Consider the following 17,146-nt stretch of genomic DNA (forward strand, 5'->3'; position numbering starts at 1 on the left):
GAAGAGTAGCCCCCCGCTCGCCGCGACTAGAGAAAGCCCGCACGCAGCAAAGAAGACCCAATGCAGCCTAAATAATTTTTTTAAATCATAAAAAAAGTATATAAAATTCAAATTTCAATGTCCATAAGCAAAGTTTTAATGGAACACACTCCACTCATGTAGGTACCATCCAGACCTGCTTCCTCCCTACGATGGCAGAGTTGAGTGGCTGCAACAGAGACCGTACGGCCCATAAAGCTGGAAATATTTACTACTGGGCGCTTTACAAAAAAAGGTTGCCAGCTCCTGACCTAGTTCACGGGATCTGCACCTCTTGTTGTTCACAGATTCCTTTGAGAATTGGACAAGAGCCCCAGACCCAGTCTTTGGAGAAATGTGAGCGAGTGTGAACACAAATGCATCCACATACGCACACACAAACACACGGTTTCAGGGTCTGAGGATTCCTTAAAGCCCACCCATTAATACCAAGGTTAGGTAACAAGCCTTGTTATAGTTCAAGGCCCTGGTTTTACCTATGAGGGACCTCGGCTCCCAAAAGGGGGTGCTGTGGCCCAGCGCACACAGTGACTGCCCAGGGGTGTTACCTGCCGCCGGAGCTCCTGCAGCTCCCTCCGAGCCTCCAGCCGTGAGCGCTCCACCTCCTGCAGCCCAGCCCGCAGCTCGCCAGCCTCCTTGCCCACAGCCGCCCGGGCCTCCTCCAGGAGCACGAGCTTCTGTTCCTTGTCCTCATTGGCAAGCTTCAGGCTGGAGGGGGCAGAGGGCAGAGGGCAGAGGTAGCCCCAGGTCCTGGAAGAGTAGGTGAGTGGCCCTACACAAAGGTCCCTTCCCCTGATTCCCAGAGTGGGTCTGGCAGGCTCTTGGCCTAGAGGTTCCCCCAGTGCTGCCTGCAAAGTGGCCCTCTCCTGAGCTGAGCCCTCCAGGGCTGGGGATCAGGCCCTCGGCTGAGAGAGGTGGACCAGCGACACACGCTAGTCTCCAGGGTGATGCCAGTGGGTGAGGTCAGAGTCTGGGCCCAACCCTGCCTGCAACCACCATTCCCCTTCCTTCAGGAAGGACAGTCACCTAAAACAAACCAAGTCCGGGCTTGGTTCGAGGGCAGAGACCCCCCATCTGCGCGATTTCCCCAGAACCATGGGGGGTGAAGTTAGTTCCTGGGATGACATTCAGTGCGAATGAAGGACGAGGCTCGGTGAAGGGCTGGGGGCTAGGCCCCCGTGTCACCCCACCTGATCCGCTCGCTCTCCGCCTTCTTCACGGCCACCCGCAGCTCCTCGTTGGACCGCCGCAGGGCCTCGAGCTCCTTGGCCCCCTCGCTCAGGCTGCGCCTCAGCTCACCCGCCTCCTGGCGCTGGGCCTCACGGCTGTCCTGGCTCTCACGCAACTTGCGCTGGGCCTCCAGCAGCTCCCGCCGCAGCCCGTCGCGGGCATCCTCCAGCAGGTGCAGCTGGGTCCGAAGCTCTTCTGCCTGTGAGGACAGCGGGGGTCCACATACGGGGGTCGGGGCCCACTCAAGCTGGGTGGAAAGGAGCCCATCCCCGTCTCCCTGGCCACGGGGCACCTGCCCCAACCCTCTGCAGCGGCTCGGACTGCAGGTGAGAGTTATGATTTGGGGAAAAACATATTGGAGTCAGCGGTGCTCTGGCCTGAAATAAACATCAATCAAGATCATCCTGTGGGACTTCCCTGGTGGCGCAGTGGTTAAGAATCCGCCTGCCAATTCAGGGGACACGGGTTCGAGCCCTGGGCCGGGTAGATCCCACACGCCGCAGAGCAACTGAGCCAGTGCGCCACAACTACTGAGCCTGCGCTCTTAGAGCCCACAAGCCACAACAAATGAGCCTGCATGCCGCAACTACTGAAGCCCGCGCGCCTAGAGCCCGTGCTCCGCAACAAGAGAAGCCACCGCAATGAGAAGCCCACGCACCGCAACAAAGAGCAGCCCCCGCTCACCGCAACTAGAGAAAGCCCACACACACAGCGACGAAGACCCAATACAGCCAAAAAATAAATAAATAAAATAAATAAAAAGCTCATCCTGTGGATCGACCTCAAGAGGGCAGGGACGCCCAGCCCAGCCTCTCTGTGAGAGCCCAAGTCCCACACGTACCCAGCAGGTACTTAATAAACGCCTAACGCCTGCCGCCTGCTTCCTTTCATGCATTCCTTTGTCCTCGAACACACGCTTCTGGGTTCCCAGCGGCGTCTAGGCTGCACTGCCTAGGAGGAAGCGGGTGGGTGGACGGGCAGGCAGCTCACCTCACGCAGGCAGGACTCCCGCTGCCGGCCCAGGTCTCGGGCCTGTTCCTGCAGCCTCTTCACCTCCTGCACATGGGCCGCGGCAGCCTCCTCAAGCTGGGCCCGCAGGTCCCGCAGCTCGGACGTCAGGGCATTCACGGTGCTCTAGGACACACGGGCTCCTGAGACTTGGCACTGCTGTGTCCTCCTCCCCCGCACTCCCAACCCGCACCGCCACTGATCCCAGCTGCGCCAACTGAACTGTCCATTTGCGGCTCTAGACACGGCCCCTCACGCTGGCCTGCCGGGCCCTCTACTGATCCCTTGACGCCTGGCAAGTGCTATGCACGTAGCCGGTCTCTCCCTCAGACTAGGGGATTCACAGGGCAGAGCCGTGCCACCTCCCTCCAATGGGGACTCCCAAGGAAGGGGGAAGCTCCGCCGACAGCCTGGATGCCGCCCCCAGGGCAGAGCCACGTGTCCCTCTCGGGCAGTGCTGTGCCCCCCCCATCCCCAACCCTGGCTCCGATGGAGGCCCGCCCGCCCCCGCCTGGCCTACCCGGTCCTGCTCCTGCCGGCTCTGAGCATCGCGCTTCTGTCGCTCCATCTCCAGGGAGATGGCGGCCAGGCTGTGCTGCGTCCCCATCAACTTCTCCGACAGCGCCGTCTTCTCGGACTCCTTCAGGGACAGGGCCTGGGCAGAGGCAGGGAGCAAAGGGCTCGGGGTGTTGGGTGGTCTTGGGCATGCTTGGGCCTTTCCCCCACGTTGGCCTCGGAAATGTGCCCACTGGGGGCTCGGGGACCTGACTGGGCCACCACAGGTGGAGCCAGGGCAGAGGTGCAGGCTCACCCCCTCGGCAGCCCCAGGAAAGGGTACAACAGCAGTAACAATAACCTGGACACAGATACAACTCGGACATCTCACATCCTGAAGCAGGGCCTTTCATGATTCCCATTTTACAGATGAGGCTACTGAGGCTCAAAGAGGTAAAGTGACTTGCCCAGGGTGATGCAGCAGGTGAGGAGAGGAGATGGACGCAGTCTGCCCTGTCTCCATTACATTATGGGAAAGTCAGGAGTTAGTTCTTTCTGAGGAGGGTCAGCTGCTGCATGTGGGCTTCGCAGGGACTGCTCAGAGGCGGTCATGGGGACGCCATGCCCAGCCTGGGGTGGGAGGAGGGATGGGAGAACGTGGGTCAGCTTTTCCGGAACAATGCTCACGGTGTCATGACTGCGGCTGCCACTCGGTAAGCTCCCACCACGTGCCGGGCCCGCTCGCTGGACAGGGGTCTCAGCGACGCTTCACAAACACCCCTTGAACTCCCCCATCCTGAAGGTGAGGAAACCGAGGCCCAGAAAAGGACTCCTAGCTCCTAGCTGCTGGGTGGCTGAGCGGGGACCAGCCCCAGAACAGGGGCCCCTCAGGCAGCAGTGGAGGCTCACGAACCTGCTGCTTCTCACTCTCGGCCAGGAGGAGGCCCTCGTCGCGTTCCTGCTGCAGGGCGGCAATCTCCTCGCTCAGCTCTTCCTTCTCGGCCTCCAGCCGGGCCAGCAGTTCCTCCCGTTCCCGCTGCAGCTGACTCTGCAGCTGGGCCCGCTCTGCCTCCAGCTCCCGCCATGCCGCCTCCTGGGGGCCAGGCCCACGTGCGTGTGACCCACGAGGCTGGGCCCAGACAGCCCCTCGCCAACCTCGGGGCAGCAAGGGCCGTGGGGCAGGTAATCAGGGAACTACAAGGTGGGGTGGGTGATAATGAGGGCCGTGATGGGGACATGCCAGGAGCAACAGCCTGGCCTTTGGGTGGGCGGGGGGAGGAGGGTGAGGGGTCAGAGAATGTTTCCTGGAGGAAACAAGCAGCCGTCAGTCAGGTAGAGAGAAAAGGAAAAGAACCCCAGGCCAGAGTACAGCCCCGGAGACGACTCGGAGGAAAGAGGAAACATGACGAACAGGGAAACTGTGATATTTAAGGTCACTGGAGCTTGGACTACGAGGAGGACATGGTGAAGGACGAGGCCAGAGCCACAGGCAGCAGCCAGGCCAGACCAGACCAGTGGGCTTTAGGGAGGGGTGACCTGATTTTCAGGACAGTTGAGACGGCAGAGCCTCAAGACAGAGTGACAAGGAGCAATCTGAATTTTAGAATAGCGGTTGCTCAGAGCTTGTGAAAGAGGGACCAGGATTGGGGGTTGGAGTAGAGGGGAGTTGGGTCAGCTGTGAGCAATAAGAGGGCATGGGTCTGGGGGTGGCAGAATAGCTGCAGAGAAGAGTACAGGTATGGTGCCATTAAGAGGCTGAGTCTGCTGGTGCAGGGAGAATGAGGGAAGGCACAGGAGAGCGTGGCTCCCTGGGGACTGGGTGGGTACAACCCACAGGCAGAGCCCACTTGGGGTCTGAGGGAGGTGCCTGGCCCCAGCACTAGTCCCTAACAGCTGTGTGAAAATGGTCTCTGCTTCAAATGCTCTGTCGCCACCTCCTGGAAAAGTGATTCTATCCACAAATCCAAAAAGACTACGTACAAGGTGAATGGCGCCCCCTGGTGTCGGGAGCCACAGCCTGAACCTCTGTCAGCAGCAGCCCAGTCCAAGATGAGGGACTCAGGTCCCCTGTCCAGAGGCCCACTCTGGAGAGTATCTCAGTACGATAGTAATAATGACAACCAGCAATTATGGAGCATTTACAAAGCGCCAGCCTCTACGTTAAGCTCTTTGTAAGGATCATCTCACCTCATCCTCATAAATTATACTATCATTATCCCCATTGTTAAGATGGGGAAATGGGGGACTTCCCTGGTGGTCCAGTGGCTAAGACTCCGCGCTCCCAATACAGGGGGCCCAGGTTCGATCCCTGGTCAGGGAACTAGATCCCACATGCCGCAACTAAAGATTCCACATGCTGCAACTAAAAAAAAAAAGATCCCGCATGCGGCAACAAAGATCCCACATGCCGCAGCTAAAACCTGGTGCAGCCAAATAAATAAATATATTTTTTTTTAAATGGGGAAATGAAGGCACAGAGACCTTAGGTAACATAACCAGCATTTGGCCAAGATCAGGTTGAAACCCAGGCAATGTAACTCCAGAGCCAGTGTTCTTAGGTACTTCTGTCTTTTGGTGACCTGGCCCCTCGCCTTTCTATGCGCTCTGGTCCCCCGAGTGATCTTTCATATGCAAACTGCACTTCTTAGCAAATTAAAGTGCTTTCTGACTCTACATTAGATCAGCATTTTCCAAATATGGTCGTGGACCCCCTGCATCAGGATCACCAGGGCTGGACCAGATTGGGGCCTGGGAATCTGCATGTTTGATAAGGAGTGGTCCCCGATGGATCCTCCCAGCTGCCCCCAGAACCCCTGAAACAGAGATGAAGTTCCATTTCACTGATGCAGAGTGAGAAGGATACTCGCCTGAGGTCACAGAGGAGACAGAGACAGTGGTTCAGAGCCCTCCCCCACCCCACCGCCTGCCCCAACCCAGCTGCCTGAACCTTCTCTCGCTGGAGTCGCTGTAAGTCCTCCTTGTGGACTGCCCGCTGCTCCCGCAGAGAGGCCTGGGCCTCCCGCTCAGCCTGCACCAACTTCTGGGCCATCAGTTCCTTGTCCAGAGCGACCTTCTCCTCTGTAGTTGTTATCTGCTGCCGCAAGCCCGCCAACTCCCCTGCACAGAAGGGATGGAAAGGAGAACCTCCCAGTGGGCCAACAGACTCAGGCCAGGTGAGCTGTGTGGGCAAAATCCCAGAGGGGAGGGGGCCCACCGGTATCTAGCTGAGTTCCCTTGGAGAACATTCTTGCCCTCTCTGGGCCTCTGTTTCCCCGCCAACTGCATGGGCCCAGTGGCCCTGTCCCCCTCCCTACCTACCTGGAGTGGCATCTAAAGGATGAAGTGACTGATGAGGAGGGCCCCCCACATGGAGAGGACAGCAAAAACATGAGAACCCCCATCACTGACTGAGTGCTTATCACGGGCAGGCACCTGGCTGAGCACAACACAGCTTCACATCACACCCATGTGGCTTATCCCCAATTTACAGATGAGGAAACAGAGGCTCAGAGGAGACAGGTAACCTCCCAAGGCTGCACAGCTTTCCATGAGGCATCACCTTTACTGACTGACTGCCATAAGCATACTTGCTGGACTCTCAGCACTAATGAAAGTGACCAGGGGAGGGTGCACCCCACAGGGGACAATCTAAAAACTATCCTCGGGGTGGGAAGTCCACCAGAGGCTGTCAGCATTTCCCTTCCCGGTTCTGTCTGGCTCATGTGGACGTGGACGAAAAACTTAATTTTCGCGGCCCAAGCAGGTGCTTAGTAAATGTCTGTTGAGCAAGAAAAACCTGTGAGTTCAGAGACTGGGCGGGAATGAGAGTCGCCAGAAAAGCAGCTGATGACGGCTCCGCGGAGACGCAGAACTCTCTAAGCGCCCTGATGATGACAGACAGCGGCCACCGCTGGCTGCAGAGCCAGGCACTATGCCAAGGCCATGCTTTTCTCACCTCATCCTGGCAAAGCCTCATCACCCCTAACTGTCAGATGAGGAACCCGTGGCCCAGAGAGGGAAGCGGCTGGCCTGGGACAGTGGCTGGATTGGAAGCCAGGTCAGCCACAACCCAAAGCCAGTGATCCCAGTTTCGGTGAGACCCCAGAACTCGACAGGTTACAGCTCCAGCTCCGGGCTGGAGCCCGGGGTTCCCCACCCCTCACCCCTGGCCTCCCTACCGGTCAGGGTCTCCTTGGCCAGCAGTAGGGCCTGCCCATCTGCTTCCAGCTGCTCCCGCCGGGCCTCGAGCTGCGCCAGCTGCCGCTGCACCTCAAACAGGCTGCTCTCCAGGGCTTCCTTCTCCAAGCTGCAGCACGTACGATCCCTGAGGCCCCGGGACCCAACCTCCCGGGCCCCAGGACACTGTGAATCCCAGGGCGTGGCCAGCCATGGGCCAGGCGCCAGCCCACCTGCCCAGCCGTGCCCACGCTCCCCGGGGAAGCCTGAGCCCAGACTGAGATGAGCCGGTGACCTGGCCCCTGAGGGCCCGTGCTGGACGTGGCTGGCCACGGGGTGGCCCCGTCAGACCCCCCAAGGCGGGCTGGGCAGAGCTCAAGGCCTCACCGCAGGCGTGTGGCCTCCTCCGACAGGGTCCGGCCCTCACGCTCGGCTGCTGCCAGCTGCACCGCCAGGCCGGCCCGCTCCTTGGCCAGCGCCTCCTTCTCCCGGGCCGCCCGCTCCGACGCCTCCGTCTGCCGCTGCGTCTCCCGCCGAGCCTGCTCCAGCTCATGCTCCCGCCCGCTCAGCTGCCGGGAGAGCTGGCCCCACCCCGGCGCTGTGAGCACCAGCCCTGGAATCCCCCAGCCTGCTTATCGGGCATCACCCCGACCCTGGGCCCGACCCGGCCCTGGCAGGCAGGAGACCAGGTTCAAGCCCCGGTTGTACCCTGATGTGCTGTGTGAACCTGGACAAATCACAGCCTTCTCTGGACCTGCAGTGCACGCACATGCAAACATAAGGGTCGTCACTTAGTTTGGGTGGCAACCAAACACTTCCTGCACCCCAAAATGTCCAGAGAAGCTGAATGTATAAGAGAAAGCAAAGGAGAGCTGCGCTGCAGGCCTCAGAAAGGGAACCTAGAGCCTGGCTCCCTGCACCGCGTCGTCTGTTCCCTAGAGGCCCCTCCCAGGAAGCCAGGCCCTCCAGGACAGACACCCTAAGGTCCCTTCCAGCTATGATTTCCCAACAAGTCTAAGATTCCAATTCTAAAATTCTCTACCAATTATCATATCATTAATCTTTACTGAGTGGTGATTCATTTCTGTAAGTGCTTACACCGTATACTCTTCAGAACAACGCTTTGTGGTAAGAACTATTAGCCCCATGTTACAGGTGGGGCCACTGAGGCATGGGGAGGTCGGGTAACTTGCTCAAGGCCCCCAGCTGGCAGAGGTGGGGCTGGATTTCAGCCAGGAAGCAGGCTCCTGAGCCTGTGACATCCCCCAGGACAGACTGCAAAAGGCCGGGAGCCTAGAACCCCTTCTCCACCTGCTCCCCAGACCCCACGTACACCCACCTGGGCCAGCTGCTCCTGCAGCCGGCAGCGCTCCTGGTGCAACTCCGGGAGCTGGCGCTCCAGGGCCCCCCGGGCCTGCTCTGCCGCCCGCAGGGAGCCCTGCAGGCCCTGCCGCTCTACCTCGTGCTCCAGCCGCAGCTGCTCCAGCAGCACCTGCCCCTCCTGCGCGGAGGCGGCCTCGCGCTCCGCCTGCCGCTGCCGGCCCAGCAGGGCTGCCTTTTCCTCTTCGAGCTGTGGGGGCCAGGCGGAGGCGAGTGACCAGATCAGCCCAGGCCCTCATGGTCCGAAGAGGTCCCACCCGGGACCAAGGATGCCTTCTCCACCCACCTATTACAGCCAGCACGTGGGAGGCTCCCGGGGGTAAGGGGCGGTGCCCTAGGGTGTGTGGACACTGGGGAGGAGCAGAAGGAAGGGCCCATGGAGCTTCTTTCCTCTCAGACCATGAGAGAGAAGACAGACAGACAGAAGGAGTCAGAGACAGAACAACAAGACAGAGGGACAGAGGTGTACAGGGAGACGTCGGGGTGTGGGCCTAGGCTGGGCCTGGGGATGCCTCAGCAGGGTCTCTGAGCGGGGAGGACAGGTGGGCGAGGCAGGAGGGCCTGCTGGCACACAACATACCTGGGCGACAAGGCGGTTCAGACCCAGCTTGTCCTGGGCAAGACTCTCGTTCAGGGCGCTCAGCTTGGATAAGGAGTCCCGCAGAGAGGCCTCCTCGGCCCTCAGCTTGGTCATGGAGAGCTCAAGCTCCACGCGGCCAGCCTCAGCCTGCAGGGTCGGGACCAGGGCGGCCAGAGACGGTCAGGCGGGGAGAGATGGAGAGAGATGGGAAAAGACGTGCAGAGACATGGAAAGATAAGGAGAAATGGGGAGAAAGGCAGAGAGATGGGAGAGGCAGGAGGTAGGGAGGTGACGAGAAGAGGCACGGAGAGACAGGGCCCCCAGAGACAGGGCAGGGGACACGAGGAGGGAGATAGAACATGAGAACACGAGACAGAAACAAAATCCCTGCAGACGCCCTGCTGCCCACGCTGCTGCGCACCCAGAGCCGGGCAAGGACCAATGAAGCTGGCTCCCACTGTGGGGCGCGGCCAGAGGTCAGAGGGCACCCCAGAGTGGGGTCTAGGGTGGCCTTGCTCAGGGCCCAGACCACAGACAGCAGGGCAGGCACCGACCAAGATCTGTGCCCCCAACCCTCACAGACCCCAGGACCTGTGTCCAGAGATGGGACTGGATGACCTGAGCTGCAGGCCCTGCCCCAGAAGCATCTGGAAAAGCAGGGATATGACCAGTCCTAAAGGTCAGTTCACTTATGGCTGGGATCAGAGATCAGTGTGTGGCCAGGGTCAGAGGTAAGCCTGAAATAGGGGTCAGTCTGCGCCCAGAGTGAGAAGGCCTGGGGCCTAGGGTAGAGGTGGGTTTGTGGCGGTGTGGCAAACGGGGACCCACCTTGGTCAGTGCCTCGGCCACCTCGGCCTTCTCAGCCTGCAGCATGTCCCGCTGAAGCGTGGTACAGCTCAGCGCCTCCCTCACCTCCACCAGCTCCTTCGCCAGCCCTGAGCGCTTCACTTCCAGCTGCTCTAGTTGTCTATGGCTGTGGGACAGAGGGTGGGGGGTGCCCCATGTCACTCCCCTACCCTGAGTCTCCCATGGCCAGACATGCTGGAGCAGCCAGGGGCCAGGCCCAAGGCAGGAGCCTCATCCACAAGGACAGCCAAGCCCACTGTTGGGCCTCAGTTTTCACATCTGCAAAATGGGGTAATGCTCGCCTCATAACATTATGAAAAGGATATGTGTCCTGGGACTTCCCTGGTGGCACAGTGGTTAAGAATCTGCCTGCCAATGCAAGGGACACGAGTTCGACCCCTGGTCCGGGAAGATCCCTTATGTCACAGAGCGACTAAGCCCGCGAGCCACAACTACTGAGCCCATGCATCACAACTACTGAAGCCCGTGTGCTCTAGGGCCCGCATGCTGCAACTACTGAGCCCGTGTGCTGCAACGACTGAAGCCCACGCACCTAGAGCCCGTGCTCCGTAACAAGAGAAGCCACCACAATGAGAAGCCCACGCACCGCAACGAAGAGTAGCCCCCGCTCGCCGCAACTAGAGAAAGCCCGCCCACAGCAACGAAGACCCAACACAGTCAAAAATAAATAAAATTTAAAAAAAAAAAAAAAGGATATGTGTCCTTATTGTACCTGACATATCTCTCCAAGGGCCTTCGGAAACAAGGATAATATCCACCGCCACAATGTACTAAACATCACTGTTACTAATGCCTCACAGAAGTAAATAGTGAAGTGATTAAGAGATTAACTCTGAAGCCCCAATGACTGAATTCAAATCCTGGCTCTTCCACTAACTAGCTGTGTGACCTTGGGCAAGTTACATAACCTCTCTGTGCCTCAGTTTCGCCATCCATCTCATCCAAATGGAGATAATAATATCTCCTACATCACAGAGTTATCATGAAGGTTAAATAAGAGAATCTAAGTGCTTAAAATGGTGCCTGGGGCTTCCCTGGTGGCACAGTGGTTGAGAGTCCGCCTGCCGATGCAGGGGACACAGGTTCATGCCCCAGTCCAGGAGGATCCCACATGCCGCGGGGTGGCTGGGCCCGTGAGCCATGGCCGCTGAGCCTGTGCGTCCGGAGCCTGTGCTCCGCAACGGGAGAGGCCACAGCAGTGAGAGGCCCACGTACCGCAAAAAAAAAAAAAAAAAGGTGCCTAGTACTTAGTAATATAAGTACTGATGTTATTATTATAACTTTAAATTTAAAAATTATTAATGTTATATTAATATTATTGTTAATTAACTTAATTAACAATACTACGAATGCTATATAGTTAATATAACTACTGTTATATTCGGTTTTTTTGTTTTTTGGCTGTGCTGCAAGGCACGTGGGATCTTAGCTCCCCAACCAGGGATCGAACCCACGCCGCCTGCAGTAGAAGCGCAGAGCCTTAACCACTGGACCGCCAGGGAAGTCCAGTTGTTATCATCATCCACACTCTACCTCCTACCAGTTCTCTGATCTCAGGTAAATGACTAAACCTCCCTGAATCTCAGTCTCCTGAAATGGGTCTGGTGAGAAGACCCTATAGCAGAGGGGTGCCATGAGGCTCCTCGAGACAGTAGAAGGCCCAAGACACAGTCAGTACTCCCTAGCCCCCAGGGACAGTCGGGAGCCCCATGGCCCACCCAAGCGGCCCTGGCAGGGAGCCAGACGCCACTCACCTGCGCTCAAGCTCCCTGCGTGTCCGTGCGCTGTCCTGTGCTGCGTCCTCCCGCTCTTCCTCCAGCTGCTCCCGCTGGCGCCGCAGCTCCTCCTGGGCTGCATGCAGCTTCTCCCGCTCCTGCGGTAGCTCCTCAGCCTGCTGCTGGGCCACCTGCAGGCTGTGGGCTAGGCTGTCCTTCTCCCTGCAGGAAAAGGGGAGGGGGAGCTGAAGGGGATGCAGAGGCCACTCCCACCGGGGAAGACGGCCGTGCTGCTGTCCTAGCCAGGAGCCACATCCTCCCATCCTCCGAGGCCCCGGCCTCTAGAAAGCCTTCCTGCCCCTAAGCATGGCCCACTCATTTCATCCACGTCTCCCTAGAGCTGACTCTTCCCGGCATAGGGCACTCAGCTTTCCTTCTACCCAACCAGCCCACTTGGAGGCCCAGTGGAATGGATGGAGGCACTGGTGTTATCTCCAACTACCCCACCAGGTGAAGATGCCAGGCTAGGTTCCTGAGACATGTGGGCAATTTTGCTGCCAGCTCTGCTAGTCCACGTGACCAGGAAATGCCCCCTACAGCACCCTATGCCCCTCAATTCTGGGAGGCTCAATAGAGCTGGGTCTGTCCAGATCCCACAACTGCCTGCTGCCCAGGCCAGCAACACATGGTAGCCAGGGCAGGGGAGGGAGGAGGCTCCTTCCAAGGCAGGGGTTTCTAGCTCAGGCTTAGGGCTGATCGCTATCATATCCTCCACTGCCGCCCCCCTGCGCTCAAAGTGGCAACCTGTAAATATTGATATATTAGATACGAAGGCTGGCAGTAGGTGGGAAAAAATACTCGACATGGGCTTCCCTGGTGGTGCAGTGGTTAAGAATCCACCTGCCAATGCAGGGGACACGGGTTCGAGCCCTGGTCCAGGAAGATCCCACGTGCCTCGGAGCAACTAAGCCCGTGTGCCACAACTACTGAAGCCTGTGCACCTAGAGCCCATGCTCCACAACAAGCTACCGCAATGAGAAGCCCACGCACCGCAACGAAGACCCAATGCAGCCAAAAATAAATAAATGAGTAAATAAAATTATCAGAAAAAAAGGGTGGGGTCAAACTCTGTCCAAGTTTTTAAAAAAAAAACATTTGACATGAAATTAAGAAAAATAGTAGAAGGTAAAATGAGGTGTTCGGGCTTCCCTGGTGGCACAGTGGCTGAGAGTCTGTCTGCCAATGCAGGGGACACGGGTTCGTCCCCGGTCCTGGAAGATCCCACATGCCGCGGAGTGGCTGGACCCGTGAGCCATGGCCGCTGAGCCTGCGCATCCGGAGCCTGTGCTCCGCAATGGGAGAGGCCACAACAGTGAGAGGCCTACATACCGCAAAAAAAAAAAAAAAAATGAGGTGTTCGCTGGGAATCCAACTACATAAAAAGCCCCTTTCCTTCCAAGGCATGGGAAGCACTGGTTTTGCTGTCAGATGGACCTGAATCCTAATTCCTACCCCAGCCACGTCGCTGTGTGACCTTGGACAAGTCTCTCAACCTCAGGACAGTAACAGTTGTGAACTGCATGAGTTTGATGGGAAGACTAACTGAGATAATACACAGGAAGCACTTGGCAATAAGCCTAGCACATAGTAGGTATACTGGAAAGGTTTGCAAACTGACTGCCAGGAAACACAACCGGAAGCAAAGCCAGTGCATTAACAGGGGTTAGGATGAGCAGGGGAAGCTGTGAGGAGGTCCCATCTTTTTATTTCCCCTCAATTTTTCAAACTTTTTATTACGTGGTTACATTTACAAAGAGAAAAACCAAAAAACAAGCACCCAAATAATCAAAACAACCAGGCAGCTAAGAGTGGATAATTTCTTGTCTCCAAAATCTCCGAGAGACAGAGTCGAGAATAACAGTGTCAATATGGCCCTTGGAGATGATGGAAATGTTTTATAGTCATATGTCCTACTTGTTAGCACTTGAAATGTGGCTAATGCAAACGTTTACATTTGTAAATGTTTACTTAATTTACATTTGAACAGACACATGCGGCTAGTTATGACCATATTAGTGCAAATCTGCATGTTCACAGGCTCTGGCTCGTGTTAGGCCCAGACGCTGACTTATTCTCTGGGCTCCCCGCCTCTGACCTCCCCGCACCTGTTCAGGAGGTCGACGGCACTGCGCAGGCGCTGGGCCTCGCGCTGTGCATCCTCCTGGGCCTGGGTGGCCCCGTCGGTCTTATCCCGAAGACGCTGCAGCTGTTCCTCAAGGGCACGGCGCTCCAACTCGCTGTCACTAAGCTGCTTCCGCAGGGTGCCCAGGAGGTCCTGGCTGGCCTCATAGCGCCCCCGCATGTCCTGTGGCATATGGGAATCACTGAGTGTAGGGGAGCCCTGTGAAGCACCCTCCCCGCTCTCCGCACGATGCACACCAGCCTACGCTGCGGCCTAGGCCTGGGTCCAGCCCTGGGGCAGGAGAGTGGAGCTACGCCCCCAGACTGTTTCCACTCCCCTGCATCGTGCCCTCACCAGCCTTCTGAGACCTCTGCAAGGCCTCTGAGCCTCCATCTCCCTGGGGTCCCAGGCAACCTAAGTCCCCAGGACACCAGACAAACCGCCAAGCACACTCCTTCCCCTCCCCCACTTCTGACGCCGCCCCCCTCCAAACACACACCAAGGCTCTCTGGCTCTGTGTGGGAACCCCATCTCCCTTCCTACACCAGGCCTCTTACTCCACCCCAGGCTCCGCCCCCAGCTTCTCAAGCCCCTCCCACTCTAGACTCAGATTCCTCCAGTGCTCTCAGCCACCTCCATGGGTCCTGACTCAGTTGCCGTTTCTCAAGGCTCTGACTCTAGCCTGAATGCTCAGGCTCCTCCCCTAAGACCCCGGCTCCGATCAAGGTTGCCCAAGCCCCTCCCCGCTGGACTCGAGCTCCGCCCCAGGACACTCAGGCCCCTTCTTACCTGGACCTGCAGCTGCCGCTTGTGCAGAGCGGAGTGAATCAGGGCTAGTGTGGAGGAGTCCGAGCAGGCAGGGGATGGGCCTCGGCGGGGGGAACGGCCACGGCCGGGCGAGGAGCGCCTCGGTGGGGACGGGGTCCGGGCCCCCGAGAGCCCCCGCAGGCTGCCGTCCGATGCGGCCGCTGTACGCTCAGAGCCACTTAACTGGACGCCGCTCTCCATGTCTGACAGGACGGCCTGAGGGTGGGTTAGGGAGGCAGAAGGAGAAGGGGAGCTGTGGGGTTAGTTGGGCAAAGCCTCGGGAGGCAGTGGGGCCACCAGGGTCCTCACGTCTAGCTTCATCCCTAACCCTGCAGCACTTTCTCACCTCCGCTAGCTCACAGCCCTCAGCCCACCAGGTAAGGCCTCCCATTTACTGGGAAGACATGATTCAGCGCTTCTCACAGATGGGTAGGGAACATGCAGTGCCTCCTCTCCAACGGGGAACTCCCCCGGGGTGGGAGGCAGGGGGTGGCAGATTTTGGGCGGAGCTAGCAGGGGTGTTAAAAGGCAGCCTAGGTTTCCAGGGCCCCCAACCACTTGCAGTTCAGCTGAAGGCCACCAGGGGTCGTGGTGGCCTAGGACTACCTGGCCTTGCCCTGCCCAGGGTTCCCACCCCTTCTGGCTTCTCCCGGCTCCGAACCTGTGCCAGGTCCCTCAGGGTCTGCTGCAGCCCCTCTCCATCCTCCGTCTCCAGGGCCGCCTGCTCCTGGAGCCGCAGGGATTCCTAGAGTGGTGTTAGGGAGACAGGCAAAGAGGGGTCAGGGTCTCTGCCCTAGTCAGAAACCCCACCTTCGTCTCCCTCACGGGATTACCACCAATCAGTTGGCCTCGAAGGCCATGCCCAGGGGCCAGCAGCTCGGTAGACCCCACAGCGGCCCCAGTTTCCTCACTGAACAGACCAGGCCCAGAGAGATGTGGTGTCCTGCCCCAAGTCACACAGCCTATTGGAGGAGAGCTGGACGTAGAACCCAGGCCAGACCCCACACAGAAGGATGACCAACCCAGGCAGTACCCTTGAGAGGGGTCCCTCTGGTGGGGAGGCAGCTGAGTTCCAAAAGAAAGAGCCCTGGGCTAGCAGGGCACAGGCAGGAGTTCAAGTCCTGACTCCCCAGCTTAATGGCTCTGAGACTCTGGACAAGTATTTCCCCTTGGGCCTCAGGTTCCTCATCTGTATAATGGGGATCATGCTACAGAACTGCTGAGAGGATGAAATGGGATAAAGGAGGTGAATGTGCTTACCACTAAAGCTGGCACCCACTAGGCGCTCACACTAAAGCTGGCACATACTAGGTGCTCAATTAATGAGGGGTGAAACTGAGTCTGAGTGGGATGCTTGGGGTTGGCCCAAGCTACCCAGCCCTCAGCCTGTGTCCATGGATCTGGTCGGTCCCCCCGCCCTGCCCTGCACCTCACCAGGGCCTCAAGCTTCTCAGTGAGGGCCTTGTTGAGCCGATCCTTTTCCAGATTCTGGTTCTGAAGGCGCTCGACTGTCAGGGCCAGCTCAGTCACTCTGGAGGCAGGGGAGCAACACAGGTGAATGGGAGACCCACCCAGCTTCTCCTCAAACCCACCAGCTCTGTGTCCTTCATGCTTCCCCAAACCTGAGGCAGGGACCCTAGGATTCGCCTCCCTTGCTGTGTGACCTGAAGTCACTCTCCTTTCTCATCTCTAAATGAGAATGAGGTGGCCACCCACTTTATCTCACGGGAAAACCCCTTGGGACTAGTCTAGGTCTCAGGAGCAGAGGCTGAACTGTTTGTGATGTGCCCTGGGCAAGAGCCCTATGAACCTCCGTCTCCCCCTCTGCCAAACGGGGTGCCTGGGGAGACTGGCTGAACTCACACAGGGGAAGGGCCCATCCCTGTTGAACAGACGCCCCCTCCTCCCTGTATCTCCGGGCGTACACTCTGTGGGGAGGTCTGCCTCGCGTGGTGCCTCTGGGCGCCCACCTGGCACTGAGGTCGGCTTTGTCCAGGTTGCTCTGCACCTGCAGCTGGGCCAGGTCCTTCTCCTGGAGCACCTTGTCCCGCAGCTGCTCCTCCAGCTGGGCCTGCAGCAGGGCCTGCTTCTCCAGGGACGCCTCGGCCCGGCTCTCGGCCAGCCGCAGGCCTGCGCTCAGCCCCAGGCTCGCCTCCTGGATGGCTCGTGAGGTCCGGGCCAGCTCCCCTCCCAGCTGCAGCAGGTCCCTGGTGTAGAGAACACAGGATGGGGATGGGATGCGGGGGAGGGCTCCCAAGTGTAAATTAAAACTACAGTGGGATGCCATTTGTCGCTATCAGACTGGGGACAAAAAGTCACATAATGCAGTGTAGGTGAGGCTGCGGGGAAACAGGCTCTCCCTACACTCCTGGTGGGAGGGTGAGTGTAACCACACAGAGGGCAATTAGAAGAACTTTGAAAATTATAAATGGATAGGTTCTAGGACCCACGGACTCCATCGCTCAGAATTTATCCTACAGATATGCCCCAGAGCAAGGAAAATGACCTGTGTATAAGGGGATCCACTGCAGCCTTGCTCACGTAAGAAATACTGGTGGCAACCTAAATATCTATCGAAAGGGAGCTGCTATTGCCTTTTCTTTTTTCTTTTGGCCACCGCGTGGCTTGCAGGATCTCAGTTCCCAGACCAGGAATTGAATGCGGGCC

At 58.2% G+C, this 17,146-nt stretch overlaps 1 protein-coding gene across 1 annotated transcript in view; it reads right to left on the bottom strand.

The window, feature by feature from the left end:
* The window catches only part of CROCC (ciliary rootlet coiled-coil, rootletin), a gene marked incomplete at its 5' end in the record, with an annotated part of 43,315 nt that overhangs the window by 15,141 nt on the left and 11,028 nt on the right, over positions 1–17,146 (bottom strand). The window contains 17 exons of the mRNA XM_082865690.1: positions 588–747; positions 1,230–1,468; positions 2,260–2,403; positions 2,798–2,932; positions 3,686–3,865; positions 5,720–5,889; positions 6,951–7,078; positions 7,336–7,529; positions 8,288–8,518; positions 8,909–9,055; positions 9,737–9,881; positions 11,530–11,712; positions 13,656–13,855; positions 14,462–14,695; positions 15,141–15,224; positions 15,914–16,010; positions 16,450–16,686. Of these exons, the coding sequence (XP_082721816.1) occupies positions 588–747; positions 1,230–1,468; positions 2,260–2,403; positions 2,798–2,932; positions 3,686–3,865; positions 5,720–5,889; positions 6,951–7,078; positions 7,336–7,529; positions 8,288–8,518; positions 8,909–9,055; positions 9,737–9,881; positions 11,530–11,712; positions 13,656–13,855; positions 14,462–14,695; positions 15,141–15,224; positions 15,914–16,010; positions 16,450–16,686 (2,908 nt within the window). The remainder of the gene's footprint in view (positions 1–587; positions 748–1,229; positions 1,469–2,259; positions 2,404–2,797; positions 2,933–3,685; positions 3,866–5,719; positions 5,890–6,950; positions 7,079–7,335; positions 7,530–8,287; positions 8,519–8,908; positions 9,056–9,736; positions 9,882–11,529; positions 11,713–13,655; positions 13,856–14,461; positions 14,696–15,140; positions 15,225–15,913; positions 16,011–16,449; positions 16,687–17,146) is intronic.

The sequence above is a fragment of the Leucopleurus acutus genome (assembly GCF_964270905.1).
Source record: "Leucopleurus acutus genome assembly, chromosome: 2".
Taxonomy (NCBI): Eukaryota; Metazoa; Chordata; class Mammalia; order Artiodactyla; family Delphinidae; genus Leucopleurus; species Leucopleurus acutus.